Here is a 15,947-nt window from a genome sequence, read left to right as displayed (position 1 = left end):
GACTCATCTTAAGCAACAGTAAGAGAAGAATGGTTCCAAAGTGATCAAAACTTTGCATTCTTCCCCATGACACCAATGGCTTTGTCATCATGTTAGGTGAACTCAGATACAAGACTTTTTTTCCAAAACATAGTGCCAGTTTTTCCTTCTGGCTAACGTTGGTATATCTTGTATGTGATCTGGGGATTTGCGTGCACGATTTTTAAAAAAAATTTTAATTTGCTCTTGAAAAAGATTTGCTTTGTATCTAGATCCATATTTTGGGACATCTTGAAAATTGTAATGTTAAAAAATGAGTACGTATTCAGTTGTCCTAGCTCGGGGTGGCCAACCTGCGGCTCTGGAGCCACATGCAGCTCCTTGTATAGGCACCGACTCCAGGGCTGGAGCTACAGATGCCAACTTTCCAATGTGCTGGGGGGTGCTCACTGCTCAACCCCTGACTCTGTCACAGGCCCTGCCCCCACTCCACTCCACCCCACCCCCTCCCCTGAGCCTGCCATGCCCTCGCTCCTCCCTCTTCCCCTCCGAGCTTCCTGCACACCATGAAACAGCTGATCAGGAGGTGTGGGGAGGGAGGGGTAGGCGCTGATCTGTGGAACTGCTGGTGGGCGGGGAGTGGGGAGCTGATGGGGGACTGCTGACATATTACTGTGGCTCTTTGACCATGTATATTGGTAAATTCTGGTTCTTTCTCAGGCTCAGGTTGGCCACCCCATCCTAGCTAGTAAAACAATCAAGACCAGACCTTTCAGGTTGTTAGGGATCTTCAGTGTAAGCAATATTTTAACAAGGGGCTCCCACAATGTTTGTGTCTTAGTCTGTGACAAATCCCCTGATTTGAGCTATGTATGATCACAAAGAAAATGGACACTGCATTCTCTTTGCTTCTTTTTCCCATTTTAAACAAAAGTGCTTTTATAACCTATAACAAAAGAAGGCAACAACACTTAGCTAACAAGCTTATTAAGCTGCACTTTGCTAGAAGTCACGTATCAGGAGGTAGCCGTGTTAGTCTGTATCCACAAAAATAACAAGGAATCCGGTAGCACCTTAAAGACGAACAGATTTATTTGGGCATAAGCTTTCATGGGTAAAAAACCAATTCTTCAGTTGCACCTGAAGAAATGTTTTTTTTACTCACGAAAGCTTATGCCCAAATAAATCTGTTAGTCTTTAGGGTGCTACTGGACTCCTCGTTTTTGCTAGAAGTGTTTATACTTTGCTGGGCAAAATTATAGTGAGAATACAGCTGGTTGGAAAATGAAAGGGGGAGTCTAGTTTTTCTCCCAGCATCTTTAAATTTTCCATTCAGGTCTAACTAGCAATATATATAGTCCAGTGCTTATCATGTGCCATATGACGTTTCTGTGTGTGTCTTTTGAGAAGGAGGTCAGTTTTGGGGATATGTACCTCTGGGAGATTACTGGGAGATTAATTTAAAAATACGTTGTATTTAGTGGAGTCAAAAGCAAAAATGCCTCTAAGAAAAATATTTTTATGAGAGCTAGTTATAAGTAATATCTGCCAGAGATTTGTAGTAGTATCCAGAGAGGGCTGATTTCATCCCAACATTTCCTTCACTTCAATTTGCTGATGACCGTTTGAGGGACCCTTCCAGTGCAACTCATATTTTAGTAATTAAGTCTGATTCTGCTGGCTTTTGTGAGGAGAGAAAAAGCAGATTTGTTTAAGAGTTAAATGAATTAATGCGATATATGTCAAACCCCAGTATCACTTCCCAGCAGGTATAAGGTCTGACTTGGGCCATAGGAAGTGAGGGTTGTGATGTGAGTGCTGCAGATACCAAGCCAGTGCATAGGAAGTAGGGGCTGATTGAAAGTACCAAGTTTTAAATAAATATTTCAGAATGTGCCCCACGCAATTAATTATTTACTGCGTTTAAGGTATGATACTCTTAATTTGACATGATGTGCTAAATTTTCAGCATGGATCTAACTACCCACAAAATGTGTGGATGTGAGGAGAGAAAATCTGTATGTTCGAGTACCTCTTACTGCTGCCTCTTATCTAAAGACAGGATTTTTACATGTACCAATGGCTGGGACAACACGTTCAGTGGGCCTCTTTTTGCTGGCCTGCTGAAAATTTGGTCTGATGAGTATTTGTGCCCTGTTTGTGTAATTGATGGTACTCTTCATGAGAACTTAAAGCCTATTGTCATGGCAGATTCCATGATGGGTCATTATATGCTGCCTGCCTAAAATCTCCCCTGTAGTTTCCATTAGAGATAGTTTAGTTTATTTTAAATACAGCCCTTCTGGAGTTCAGTAGTCCCTGTCCTGGAGGTGGAAATTCAGACAGATCTATTGCACTTGTCCTGGCTGTGAATCACACATTTCTTCAATCCTTTCTGGGGTTGCAAGTTTCATTTTAAGAGGGGAGAGCACTTATGCTGCTCTCTTGGGAGTTGGGGTGAGGTGGTCTAACGTGCATCAGTATCTTTTTCTTTCCTCGCCCTTAGTTGAAATCAGGTTTGCAGGCTCCTGCAGCAGACACTCCAGGCTGTTTGCACGGAACTATTCAACTCCAAACCAGGCTTCCCCATCCGGACTACATCTCCCAGAACCCCTTGCGATGTCAACCCATGTAGCCTCCCCTCCCAGCTGGATGCTATCGGAAGTAGTCCGCTCAGCAGCCTCAGGAACAGGCGCTTTCCAGAGATGCCTCTGCTGATTAACGGGGAGCGGATCGACCTGGCCCAGACCCCGGGGGAGGTGGTCCGCACCTACCCGCACCTGGAGGTAAGGGGGCGGGGGCTGCTCTGGCAGGGTTGCAGGGAAGGAAGGGCAACCCCAGCGGGGAGGCAGGAGGTTTGTCGGATTCCAGCCAGGGAGGCTGCAGTGCCCAGCTGGAGGGAGTAGGTTTGTGGCAGCTCCCGAGCTGGGCGGGGCGGAGCAGTCTTTGGACGGGGAGGCCCCCTCTCCTCCAATGAGAAGTCCAGAGCCTGTTGGCTCTAACTGGTGGAGAAGGGGAGTTTACCAGTGTCACAGGGAAGTTATCAAGTAGTATGGGGGTCTGTACACCTCTGTTTGGCGCTTTCAGTGGGCTAAATGCCCTGGCACAGGGTACATGCAGTGTTGTAGCCATGTGGGTCCCAGGATATTAGAGAGAAAGCATGGGAGAGGAAACATCTTTTACTGGATCAACTTCTGTTGGTGAGAGAAACCAGCTCTCAGGCCAGACCTTGTCTCTCTGGCATAGGGTGCTCTCCAGTGTTAGAGACCTGCCCACCCCAGTGTGGGGTGCTGGCTCGGAGGGCAGAAGCCCTAATGCGGTGGCTGCATGTTGGAGGCATGGACATCCTGGCATATGGTGTTCTTGGGGGCCCAGAAGCTCTGGCATGGGCAGTGCAGGGGCACAGGTGTCCGGCTATGGGTATTGGAGGGGGGTCTTTATGCACCATCAAGAAGCAAAAAGCCCAAGTGCATTTTTTCCCCCCTTCTCATACTAGAGAATGCTATCGTGTTATAGCCACTAGAAATGGAAAACCCCCATTGAATCCTCAAGTCCATACCCTATAATAAAGTTTCTGGCTAGATTCTCACAGGTACTAAGCCCTTGCAGCTCCCAAATCAGGCTATGCATAGCTAGTCTTAGACATTGCTAGAACAAAACAGATTCAAGTTTGTAATTGGGTATTAAAGTAAATCAGTGTTGAATGATGTGTGTGGTCAGGAAATAGAGTACTCAGTAATAGTTTGGTTTATGGGAAGGAGGGTTATGTAATGTTTTGTGGAGCGTAGATGAGCAAATATCACTTAGAATTTATCCCTCTACTGCATTCAAGCCAGTGGGAGCAGTTTCTTACTAGCTAAAGAAGTGAACATAGTGTTTGTACTCCTACTTCCAAGACAGCTACTAATGGGGAGACCCAGAGTCATTTGAGCAATCCAGGGTTTGCTGGTACAGTAGACTTTGGTTCATTCTTCAAATAGGAGGCTTATGTATGTTAATTATCTAGTACTAATATATAATAATAATAAAGATTTATAATGAATGAAATCATCAAATAAAAACAACTTACAAGAAATCAAGTTGATTATTTTGTTCATATCTTCTGGTATTTTAGCTCTAGATTGTGATTACCTTACTCACCCTGAACAGTACCTTCCTCCATAAGGAGCCTTTTTGACTTTAGCTGGACTACTCATGTTGCATCATGCTATTTGGTGTCTGTGTGTAAGATTATCACAGTCAAGCCTTCAAAAAATATCCTTTGTGAATTTCTCTTAAAAGCATCCAAGACAACAACTATAGGGAAACTAATAGGTCTGACTTAAATATTTAACTGTTCTAGTCATAGCAGTAGACTGAGCACAAAGCTAGGAGCCAGAAACTGCTGAGTTCAGCTCTTGTGCTGATTGATGATTGTGTGGCCTTGGTCAAGTCTCTTTCTTCTTCTGTCTGTCCATTTTTGAAGTGGGGATGACTGTCTCTGGGGTGATGTGAAGATTAACTGGTTAATGTTTGGAAAGAGCCTTGAGGATGTAAACACTCTTCTTCTTTCTTGCCACTTCCCTCTTTGGGAAGTGACTTTTATAGCCTTCTTCCAAAACTCATGATTGTACACTTGGCTGTTGTGGAAATCAGTCACTCTCAGGTCCGCTGATATCCAATCCATGTTCCTAGTCTTTGGCCTCCGCCTTCGTTATTGAAGATGTAAAACGCCATGAAATATAAGTATTTATGGTCAACCTTAGAACTCATGGTCTTCCCTGAACTGCCACCTAATTCCGTTTGTTTTCCATAGGCCTGGGTCGGTCAGTGTCCATTCTAGTACTTGCTGTACCTGTTCTTTCAGCCATTTTAGTTTGAGTGCAATTTATTTACAGGAGAAAACAAGAGTTCTAAGAGGCCAACCAGCTCAAACAGTGGGACCCAAAGGACTTCTATATATCCAACAAAGAGAGTTTGCAGTGACTACCCCTAAAGATGGTACGTGGGGATGCAATAATGTTAGCTATTGAAGCAACAGGCATGTATTACTTACATACATACATACATCTTACTGTATTTCTCTCCTTTAAAACAGGATCCGTGTCCATTCTTGGGTCTGATGATGCAACTACCTGCCACTTGGTGGTGCTCAGACACACAGGTATCATAAAGGAAACCTGGACCATGAGATGCATGTTTCTCAAGTAATGGCTGTGTAATAACTGTTATTTCATATGGAATTTCCACATTTGGTGTATTGAGTTTGCACTGAGTGTTCTAATTCATTGAGTCTAGTTTGCATGGGTCATGTTTTAAGAAACAGATCTTGCTATTACCAGCCTTCATTACCTTCGGCAATACACTAGAGCTGCGAGTTCACCTAACCCTTGGACCGCAGGAATCTGGTTTTTTTGGTTAAGTAATTGACTTGTCTAGTGACTCAGGGCCTGTCTACACTAAAGAATTTAAATCGATCCAGATTTAGATTGAAAAATCCACCCCCTTGTGCAACGAAGTTAAGCCGACCGAAGTCCCTGTGTAGATAGCACTACGTCCGCAGAAGAATTCTTCCATTGACCTAGCTACTGCCTCTTGGGGAGGTGGATTACATATGCTGACGAAAGAACCACTCCTGTTGGTATAGGTCAGGGGTTCTCAAACTGCATTGCACCCCGACCCCCCTTTTTGACAATAAAAATTACTACACGGCCGCAGGCCGGGGGACCGAAGCTTGAGCCTGCCTGAGCCCCACTGACCGTGGGGGGGGGGGGGGGGGGGGAAGGAGGAGGGCGCAAAGCTGAAGCCCAACATGCAGCGCTGAAACCCTCAGGTTTCAGCTTCAGCCCTGGGCCCCAGTGAGTCTAAGCCAGCCCTGGCGACCCACTTTGGGGTCCCGCCCCACAGTCTGAGAACTGCTGGTATAGGTAGTGTCCACACTGAAGTGCTGCAGCAGCACAGCTGAGTAGTGTTTCAAATGTGGACAAGTCCTTAGTGACTGAGATGGGACTGGAACTCAGTCCCTGGCTCTTATGAAGGCAGCACGGGACCTAGTGGTTTCAGCAGGGTACTGGGAATCAGGAGACTGAGGTTCTGTTCCTGACTACACTGAATTTGTGTGATATCAGACAAGTCACTTAATCTCTTTTAGTGTCAGTTCCTCCTCCTCTAAAATCTGGATGCGGTTTATCCATTTTTATTAGCTGCTCTACAGAATGACAGAGTTTTTGTTGCTGTTGTACGGAGCTGTGGTCAGGTAAATTGTACATTGATGAGGCCTCATCTGGCCTCATCTGGAGTACTGTGTCCAGTTTTGGGCCCCACACTACAAGAAGGATGTGGATAAATTGGAAAGAGTCCAGCGAAGGGCAACAAAAATGATTAGGGGTCTGGAACACATGACTTATGAGGAGAGGCTGAGGGAACTGGGATTGTTTAGTTTGCAGAAGAGAAGAATGAGAGGGGATTTGATAGCTGCTTTCAACTACCTCAGAGGTGGTTCCAGAGAGGATGGTTCTAGACTATTCTCAGTGGTAGAAGAGGACAGGACAAGGAGTAATGGTCTCAAGTTGCAGTGTAGGGGGTTTAGGTTGGATATTAGGAAAAACTTTTTCACTAGGAGGGTGGTGAAACACTGGAATGCGTTACCTAGGGAGGTGATGGAATCTCCTTCCTTAGAAGTTTTTAAGGTCAGGCTTCACAAAGCCCTGGCTGGGATGATTTAATTGGGGATTGGTCCTGCTTTTGAGCAGGGGGTTGGACTAGATGACCTCCTGAGGTCCCTCCCAACCCTGATATTCTATGATTCTATGAAATGTTTTCTTATTGCCTGCCTTCCAGGGAGTGGGGCTACCTGCTTGACACACTGTGATGGATCAAACACGCATGCCGAGGTGTCGCTGATTATGAGTGCAGTAAAATCGTTCTCTAATGACACAGAATGTGGAAGGTTGGCACTGCTATATTATGTCTTGTGTATGGTATTTCACAAGGGTCACTGTTGTGTGTAAGGTGAGAAATTCTAAATGTGATCGTTTGGGGCTCAGATAAAGAATTAGCGGTGTGCTGAGCCAGGGCAGGAAAATACATCTCAACAAGGTACTGTTTCCGCAGTAATATTTTTTTGCCTACTGGCATTTACAGATTTAGTTGCTTTTCTTGTTCTTGATTTACTGACATCGACGTTTGTATGTATATATTATTTTTGTAGTTCTCTTAGCAGGGTTTTAATTTAAAGCGTGATGCTGCTTTGAATAGTGTCTCTGTAAAACTGCCATTGTGAGGGTCCATGTTTATTGGGTCTCAGCGATTTCCATCTCAAATGTGATTAGTTTCACAAATGAATTTTTGCTTTTTTTAAAACTGTTGGTCCTGTAAACTCATCCTGGGATCTGAGTTAATCTGGAAGTTTCTGGCTTGCACATAAAACAATAAAGATTCTGAGTCAGAATTTAGTTATAAATTCTGTTGCTGTTGTGGGAGCCAGAAAAGAATCCAGCTCAATTCCTTTTGATCGTGTTTACTCCTGTTAGACCTGTAGAAGCAAAACTTGGTAAAGCTGGCAGATACAACGCTGAATATACCTGGTCTAAGACTTTCAAAAGCCTGTTGCTTTTGAGTATCTTGCTTGAAACACCTTAAAGGGGCCTGATTTTCAGCTGGTGACTACTCAGCACTTTCTAAGAATTGGGTCCCTTTACGGTGTCTGAAGTTGGATACCTGAAAATCACTAGTCACTTTAGAAAAGCTTGGCCACAGAAAACAGACCTATAGAATGAAAGAGGAGTCCTATTTACACAGACGTCTCACAAAGACCCCATCTTAAGGTTTGAGTGGGTTGTAAGGAAGTCATTGGAGTACATTTAATTGATCTTTGTTGAGAAGCTTAAAACATAGCTTTGTAATTTAAGGTCCAGTCCAGTGAGGAGCTGAGCACCTATTAAATCCCATCAAGCTCAGTGGCAACTGCCCATGTTCAGTGCCTCTCAGATTCAAGTCCTTAGTTTGTGCTGCTCAGCTGATATTCCCTATAATGTCCAGAACAAAGAGGTTACTCACATTAGGTCATGAGATAATACACAATCAACTGGCGCATATGACTGTAATAAATGAGCCGTCTCTAATGATCACTGTACGGTGTGGGCTGGGGATGGTATTGAATAGCTATTCACTTTGAGATGCCTTTTTAATTACTGTTTCTTGTTATTCCATCTCTATTTGTTAGGCTGGAAGTTCACCTAGTTGGAGGTTTCAATGATGATAGGCAGTTATCACAAAAACTTACTAATCAGCTTCTTAGTAAGTTCACGTTTTTTGCATTCTCATGTCCAAAAATTAGAATTCTGGCTGGATTTGGGCCAAGTGTGTGTGTGTGTAAAATCTTAATCCTCAATTATACAGTAGAAAAAATCTTGGATTTGAGTTTTCCTGCACTTGAGAATTTGAAGTGCGTCATGTGTTTATACATGGGGGTGGTGCAGTGAGATGATTTACACATGTACTGTGTGTGTGTGTGTGTAAAATATATATCTATATATATCTAGATATATATGACATGCTGTATGATCTTGGGCAAGTCTCTTCTCTCTCTACCTATATTTCCCCATATATAAAATGGGTATTACTAATGAATGTACCCTGATAAATGTGTAACAAACTAAACCTGAGATCACAATGCCAGAGCTACCTTAACCGAATGCTTGTAAAAGGAATAAAATGTTGATAGAACAAGGCTTTCTCTTTAACAACTTTCTGCCCTTGCCTGTGGCCAGTTGTGTGAATTACTGTTATATAGAGTAGCTTTCTCTTTATTTTATAAGAGCAAGATATTGAGACATATCTGGAAAACAAACACTGGTCCATGATCTGTGTCAAGAACAATGGAGTGGGAGATTTCCTGCTAGTAATGAGGGCCTCGCATCTAATCTGCAGTGCATAGTATTAATATACCCCATCGTTTATATGCAGCACATGCCTTGACATGAGTCAGTTTTATACCTTGCTGCTACTGTTGTTGCTGTAGGAGCATTTGATCTCCAGCAAGATGATGTCCATATAGTGACTTTCTGTGTGACAGGTAAGAGTTTTAAAGTTTTCCCTTTTGTAAAAAGTATGTTTAGTGTTTGAAATAAATGTAAAGAAGTACTTGTGGCACCTTAGAGACTAACCAATTTATTTGAGCATAAGCTTTCATGAGCTACAGCTCACTTCATCGGATGCATACTGTGGAAAGTACAGAAGATCTTTTTATACACACAAACCATGAAAAAATGGGTGTTTACCACTACAAAAGGTTTTCTCTCCCCCCACCCCACTCTCCTGCTGGTAATAGCTTATCTAAAGTGATCACTCTCCTTACAATGTGTATGATAATCAAGTTGGGCCATTTCCAGCACAAATCCACTCTCCTTGAGGGGGGTGGGGGTGGGGATGGGGAGAAAACCTGGATTTGTGCTGGAAATGGCCCAACTTGATTATCATACACATTGTAAGGAGAGTGATCACTTTAGATAAGCTATTACCAGCAGGAGAGTGGGGAGGGGGGGGAGAAAACCTTTTGTAGTGGTAAACACCCGTTTTTTTCATGGTTTGTGTGTATAAAAAGATCTTCTGTACTTTCCACAATATGCATCCAATGAAGTGAGCTAGAGCTCACGAAAGCTTATGCTCGGATAAATTGGTTAGTCTCCAAGGTGCCACAAGTACTCCTTTTCTTTTTGCGAATACAGACTAACACAGCTGTTACTCTGAAACCTGAAATAAATGTGAGGCTCTTCATTTGAGTAGACACAATCCTTGATCTGGCCTGTGAGCTTTGTGAGTCTGAGAGCTCTAGGCACAGGAGGGCTTATAGCCTACAGTGTTTACTCCAGAGTTGGTATCCTGGAAGTAGTGATTTACCACAGCACACCGCAGGTAGGGCAATGGCTAGGTTAGGGCTTCTCTTATCAGAAGTGCTATGGTAACTTGCAGTTGCTAATAGGAGCTGTGGAAATAGCTGAAGTATTTCACACATGTGGTCCTGTGAGCACTCCAAATTGAAGACTTTTGTGTTTCTGCTGGGAAGGAAATCTAAACCCATCTAGGATCAGTTAACAGCACTAGACTTTCCGCCTGCATTTAATGTGTTTGTTTAGTCAGTATTGCAGCAGACAGATGAATGAAGTGTGTAGGAGCCTGGACGGCTAGAAAACACTTGCCCCAAATAAATGTTTTTATCATCCTTTTCTTCGGTTTCCTTTTTCCTCCATCGTAGCCAATTCAAGTCTGATTATTTTTGATATCTCCTCATTTTCAGTGAGAACACTGGCTGTAGCTTAAACCTTTGAAACATGGCATCATTACAGCTGTGTGTTTTTGTAAAACTATTGCATGTGAAATTGAGGGGCTAATAGCTTTGGCTAGAACCAGTCATGGTGTGGATAAATGTCCACCAAAGATAAGGATTAATTCAGAACTGGCATAAGCAGTTGCCATTCTTCTGAGATGGAACTACCCTGACTGTGTCTGAATTTGTCCTGTATACCATGATAATAGACACGGTATAAAAACATAAATAGATTCATTTCACTTGAGTTAAACAAGGATATGAACTCAAGTCTTCAGTTCCCTTGTGGCTGCTTTATACATGTCCCACAATTCTTTTTTTTTTTTTTTTTTTTTTTTGTGGTAAGGTCTGGGCACCTCCCTGACTAAAGCTAAACTAATGCTGCTTGGAAATAAACATGCTTTGACGTATTTGTTCTTTTTCAAACAGAATTAAATGATAGGGAGGAAAAGGACAATCATTTTCCAGTCATTTATGGAATAGGTGAGTATAATGCATCTTGTATACTGTTTTAAAGTGGTTGCTGTTGAGACTTGCAAAGGTAACACCTTTGCCAGCCAAGGCTAATATAGGAGATACAAAATACCATGGTGCACAGATCAGTGTAGCTCTGATGCTAACATTGGTAGCCAGAGACTGGCTTTGCTAGACACTGAAGATGTACTGCTGCTTGGGAAATGCATTTGGAAAGGGTCCTCTTGGTCAGGAGTATGTATATATTTTTTCTTTTTCTTTTTATTGAGATCAATAGAGAGAGCTTGAAGGTTTATTTCATGGCATTTAGCTGAACTATTGGCCTGCAGTGAACTAGACTGCTCATTCCTTTGCCTTTTCTGTTTGGAGTCCAACTTCTTTCTGATGGGTTTAGTTGATTTTGTTCTTCTTAACTACTTTCAGTTTCAGTAATCTTTATACCACTATAGGAATACAATTTTTATCCAAAAATTGTATCTTCAAATTGACCATATTCCTTTAAACTTTCCTCTGGGCTGCCAGAAACCCAACCAAAGAGCACTGTGAAGATAAAAGCGAACCAGAAAGTGAAACTTACCAGACATGTTTCTCTATCATAGTCTTTGATATTTGTGTCTGATAGGTTCTGACATTCACCTTTGTTGTGCCAAAGAGCGCTGTTGGTCTAGAATGTAGTGCTTGTTGGGGGATGGACATTTTAAATGTCATCATTAGCTGGTTAACTGTGTTTTATTCAAACCATTTTCTCCCCAGCTGTGAATATTAAAACAGCAGAGATTTTCCATGCAACTTTTCCAGATAAGGGACCAGATGAAGATTTGCGTTCAGCCCGTATGTTAACAGGAGGACCAGTGAGTGAAAACAAATATATATTTTGGTGGGGCGGGGAACAAATCTTAAGAGAAAAATACTCCTGATATGTGTTTGTCTGTGTCAGAAACTAATAGTTACTCCTTAAGGAGAAATTACTCTGAGATAAAATACTGCCAGTTTGTGGTTGTGTAACCAGAGACTAACACTGGACATACCAGCCAATATCTGTACTACAACATCTGCTGCTACCTGATGGGAAACCTGACACAAGTGTTCGATTTGGAAACAAGGACAGAGTTCAGTATTTGTATTACAGTAGCTCCTGGAGGCCTCAGCTGAGATCAGAGCACCACTGTGTGAGATGCTGAACAGTCAGGCTCTGGCAGATGAAGAGTGAGAGAGGGGTAGTGGTGTTACTCCAATTTTACAGACCTGGAATTGAGATACAGAGACAAATGACTTGCCTGAGTCATGCAGGAAGTCTGTGGCAGAGCTGGGGATTGAACCCAGCTCTCTTCAGTCCACATGATCTCTCAGAAGCAGGTGTGCTACATAAAGACACTGCTTTCATCTAAAGCTTACAACTTCAGTAAGAAGACACTCACACAAGGCAGTATTTGCAGGATCTTGACCCATGCCTACTAAACCATAACAGGGGAACACCCTCTACTATCCCCAGGATTATGGCATAGAAGCAACTGGAATATCTGTGAGTTTAAGGTTTGCCACTTAAGGAATTGAGCCCAAAATTCTGGCACAAAAAGGCTATTTAGCCTCTTGTATAAGTGTAGAGCAGCTATTTTGTCCAATCATTTGGTTAATTCAGGACGGAGTTGGGAGGGAGAATTGAGAGTGGCAGCAGTGGTGGGGATCCTGCCTTGCAGGGTGGACAAGGGAGCTGAAACAAGGCAAGCAGTGAAGGAGAGTTAGATGGCTGAACAGGACAGGAGCAGGGGCACACTGAAGAATAGCCTGTTGGCCTAGGACAGGAGCTGCAGTTTGTTGCATATCAGAGGGTGGGGGAAGAAGCTGTGAAGCCAGTTCTAAGCTCATTCCCCTTCATGGCATCTTTGGCTCAGTGTGATAGAGGGTTCAGTTCACTTACTGCTGCTCAATTTCAATAGGGAAACCCTCAAAGTCTGTTCCCTGTTACAGATGACTAATATTTATGATGCAAAGACAGAGCAACTCCACATTGGACCTTACTTCTGGATGCCTTTCCCACATGTGGACTTCTGGTTGAACCAGGATGATAAACAGATATTACAGGTAACTGAAGTTACAAAAATATGTTTTGTGCTAGCATTCCATCAACCCTGATGGCTTTTCTGTGCTGTGCTGAAGGGGGGTGGGGGGTGCATTGTCTAGGCCAGAAATTAAAGCTAGAGGCACCAGTAGCCATGCGATGTTCTTATTCATCTGGTTCGAAATAGCTCATGACACCATCTTGTTTTTCAGAATCTTTCCACATCACCTCTCGCTGAACCACCCCACTTTGTTTCCCACCTTAGATCCACATTGATGTTTTTAAAAGAGCATCCATTTCCTGCTGACTCCCTGTTTCCTAACAGGAAACCTCGACTTTATAAAAAGACTGAAGAAGGCTTATGGGAGAGAGTCCATTTTGAAACTATTTAACATTGAGGTAAACACTGAAGGATGTGCTTTAGAAAAGCACAGCCTTGCCACAAGCGTGGCCACTGTGTTGCAAAGAGCATTTTTCTGAATCCATGTTGGTCACATCCCCTGCTGTCCTGGAGATCAGACTAGCATTGTTTAATGCTTTTTCAAAATAATACTTTGGCAGAGGTGCATTTGTTTGCACTGTTACTCACCTAAGGGAGTGAATGTTTACTACTAAAGTCAGTATTTTCTTGTTTTCAGATGGGCCTTAAAATTGTGCCCCCCTTTTTTACTTTTGGTGCTAATCGGTTGCATATTAATACCTTGTGCAAAATCTGCCTAGAGAGAGATTTAATATGCACTTGCCCTTTCAAGAGTGCTTTTCTGAGTTGGGACTAAGTATCCCCTGAAATACGCTTTAAAGTACAACATGTATACAAACATATTCATTGGTAATTGGGTTTCTTTGAGAGAGAGTTCTTCTAGACACCCAACCATTAAGTCCTTGAATGAATAGATTAAAAAAAATTTTTTTTTTGGTGACATAGGTGAGATTTTTCACTAGTTGGATGGGGGCTTTTCTACACTGAAAGATGCAATCATTAACCCTGTAGGAATGATTGCTGAGCATAAGCCTTGAAAGCATATTTGTTAAACAGTGCCATTTTACCACTGCTGTTAGAGTAATATTGTATGATTCAGTACAGCTTTCCAATTCTAAAAATGTCTAGAATAATAAATCTTTATATTTACTAATAAAGAAACTGGAGATGTCACTAGGCATCTTCTATTAAAACAAACATTAAACTCAACTTTTCACCATTTCAGTTGTTTGCTTACTTTCTGCATTTCTTTGAAGCTTGGACAATGAAAATAAAATGGCCAAAGATGCTCACTCACTGCTACATTGTTTGGGTTGCAGCAAACACAGGAAAAGATGTAACTTCACATGCTGTGGCTAGAGTTTAAGAACATTCATGGAAATATTTCTACAACTCATATTGCTCTTTTTTTAAAAAAAAACCCCTCTTTAAAACCTGCCTGACCCTGATACTTTTTTAAGTTAAGAAACTACATGGAAGATGTCATGAAATACTTGCTTGAGGTTTGTCATCTCTGTTTTGTGGTTACATGTGTACATCCCTGAACTCTGAAAACTTGACAGTTTAGTTATTCTGAAACTGCACCATTTTTTGATAAGTCTGTCTATATAAAGTGTACTGTGCTTTAAAAGCCCTAATATAAATTCTCAGTGTTGTAGATAATCTTGTTTCACATGACTAAAATGATAGGTAAAGGATCACACAATACAGTAAGTTATGGATTTCAGGTTAATTGTGTAGTTACTTTCATCTCTCAAATATTGTTTCATTTGCTTTTTGTATATCCACCTGGTAAGTCAGGGCAATGCTGAATTTGCTAATTACAACTTCACTAAAGCATTCCAGTAGAATGAATGAGGCCTGTAATTCCATGTCCAGTAAGAAGAGTGGATTCAGCTTGCAGCACTTGTCATCTGGTCAGGCCCTGGTGTGATCTCTCCTCTGCCCAGGTCTGTTTTTAAAGTCTCTTCCCTTAATCAGTATCCCACACAACACTAGTCATGAGCCTACCATTTTCTCCCCTCCAGGCTCCTCTTTTGTTTCACTGTATGAGAGTAGTAGCCCTAGGGCTTCTCTCTGGAATCTTTTAACCGAACTCAAAAGCAACTTCTGTCCCTCCCTGGACTTGAAACTTAAACATCCTGGGTCCTCCCTACAGTAATGCTGAGGCTCAGGCTACCTTGCTGGAGTCTTGTACTTGTCTGAGCCTTGAGTGAACTGGAAGTAGCAACAACAGTTGGAACACAGTGGCTGTGCAATAGCTGGCTAGAGATTGTAGTAGAGGTATTTGATACCCTAGTTTTTCTTATGTCATCAAATGGTACCTAGAACAGCCATCCCCATTGTTAAAACACTTGTTTTCATAAACTACCACACCGATGTTAGTGCAGCTTTCTTCAGTGGTAATTGAATTCTCAGATGTTGTAATTTGAAGAATCTTTATTGAAACATTTGGGTAATATCTAAAGTATGTAGCTCTAGTCCAACAAAACCACTAGTTCAGCAATTCCAAATATAAAAATATTAAATTAATTTTGCCCCCCCACAAATATACCCATGTTAATATACTTTCATTTCCAAATAAACTAATAAGGAAGACTAGTTGACTTAATTGTTTTTGTATTTAAGAAAATTGCACTCTGTTTTATCTGAGAAGTATCTGAAATTATAAACAAAAAGTTTGACTTAATATACTTTAACTACAACTCCCCAGCTAATCAAAAACTGAAAAGTTGATAGTACATATAAATCAACAAAAAATCCTTAACAAAATATCACAATGCTATCCAATCCTGTTACCACTGGAACCATCATGATGACCTACACAAGGTAGTAATTTACGCACATCCTATTTATGTTAAGGGAATACTGGTGATAGTGTTAACAAGTCAATTTTGTAGGGCTGGATCTATTTTTTTTCTAGGGTGTCTGTTTTCCTTCTGCAGGTAATATAGTGGAGAAAATACTTCTGAACATTAAACTTCTGTCTAATATCACAAGTTAACAGATTATAAAGGAGCTATGTGCTGTAGTGTATGTAACCTATAATTTCAAGTATATACAATATCTACTAAAAGTAAGTTATGTTACTCAAATCAGAATAGTGTAGAAACCATCACCAACATGACTTTTTCAAGCTTTACTAACTT

General features: G+C 41.7%; 1 protein-coding gene across 3 annotated transcripts; it reads left to right on the top strand.

Moving 5' to 3' along the window:
- The first annotated feature begins 9 nt into the window (after nucleotides 1-9).
- On the top strand, nucleotides 10-14,222 carry NTAN1 (N-terminal asparagine amidase). 3 transcript variants are annotated; one of them, XM_073362361.2, is made up of 11 exons: nucleotides 10-96; nucleotides 2,486-2,765; nucleotides 4,857-4,959; nucleotides 5,057-5,122; nucleotides 6,799-6,907; nucleotides 8,183-8,256; nucleotides 8,981-9,034; nucleotides 10,715-10,768; nucleotides 11,513-11,610; nucleotides 12,728-12,841; nucleotides 13,031-14,222. In XM_073362361.2, exons 2-11 carry the CDS (start codon nucleotides 2,685-2,687, stop codon nucleotides 13,208-13,210), a joined length of 933 nt encoding a protein of 310 aa, XP_073218462.1. In that variant the 5' UTR covers nucleotides 10-96; nucleotides 2,486-2,684; the 3' UTR covers nucleotides 13,211-14,222. The 3 variants fall into 3 exon arrangements, with proteins under 3 accessions (XP_073218462.1, XP_073218463.1, XP_073218464.1); XM_073362362.2 differs by lacking the exons at nucleotides 10-96; nucleotides 2,486-2,765; nucleotides 5,057-5,122 and having other exon boundaries at nucleotides 4,935-4,999; XM_073362363.2 differs by lacking the exons at nucleotides 10-96; nucleotides 2,486-2,765; nucleotides 4,857-4,959; nucleotides 5,057-5,122 and adding an exon at nucleotides 5,143-5,165.
- The last annotated feature ends 1,725 nt before the right edge of the window (nucleotides 14,223-15,947 follow it).

This window comes from Lepidochelys kempii, chromosome 10, assembly GCF_965140285.1.
Source record: "Lepidochelys kempii isolate rLepKem1 chromosome 10, rLepKem1.hap1, whole genome shotgun sequence".
Classification (NCBI taxonomy): Eukaryota; Metazoa; Chordata; order Testudines; family Cheloniidae; genus Lepidochelys; species Lepidochelys kempii.
This window is presented reverse-complemented; position numbering and strand designations above follow the sequence as displayed.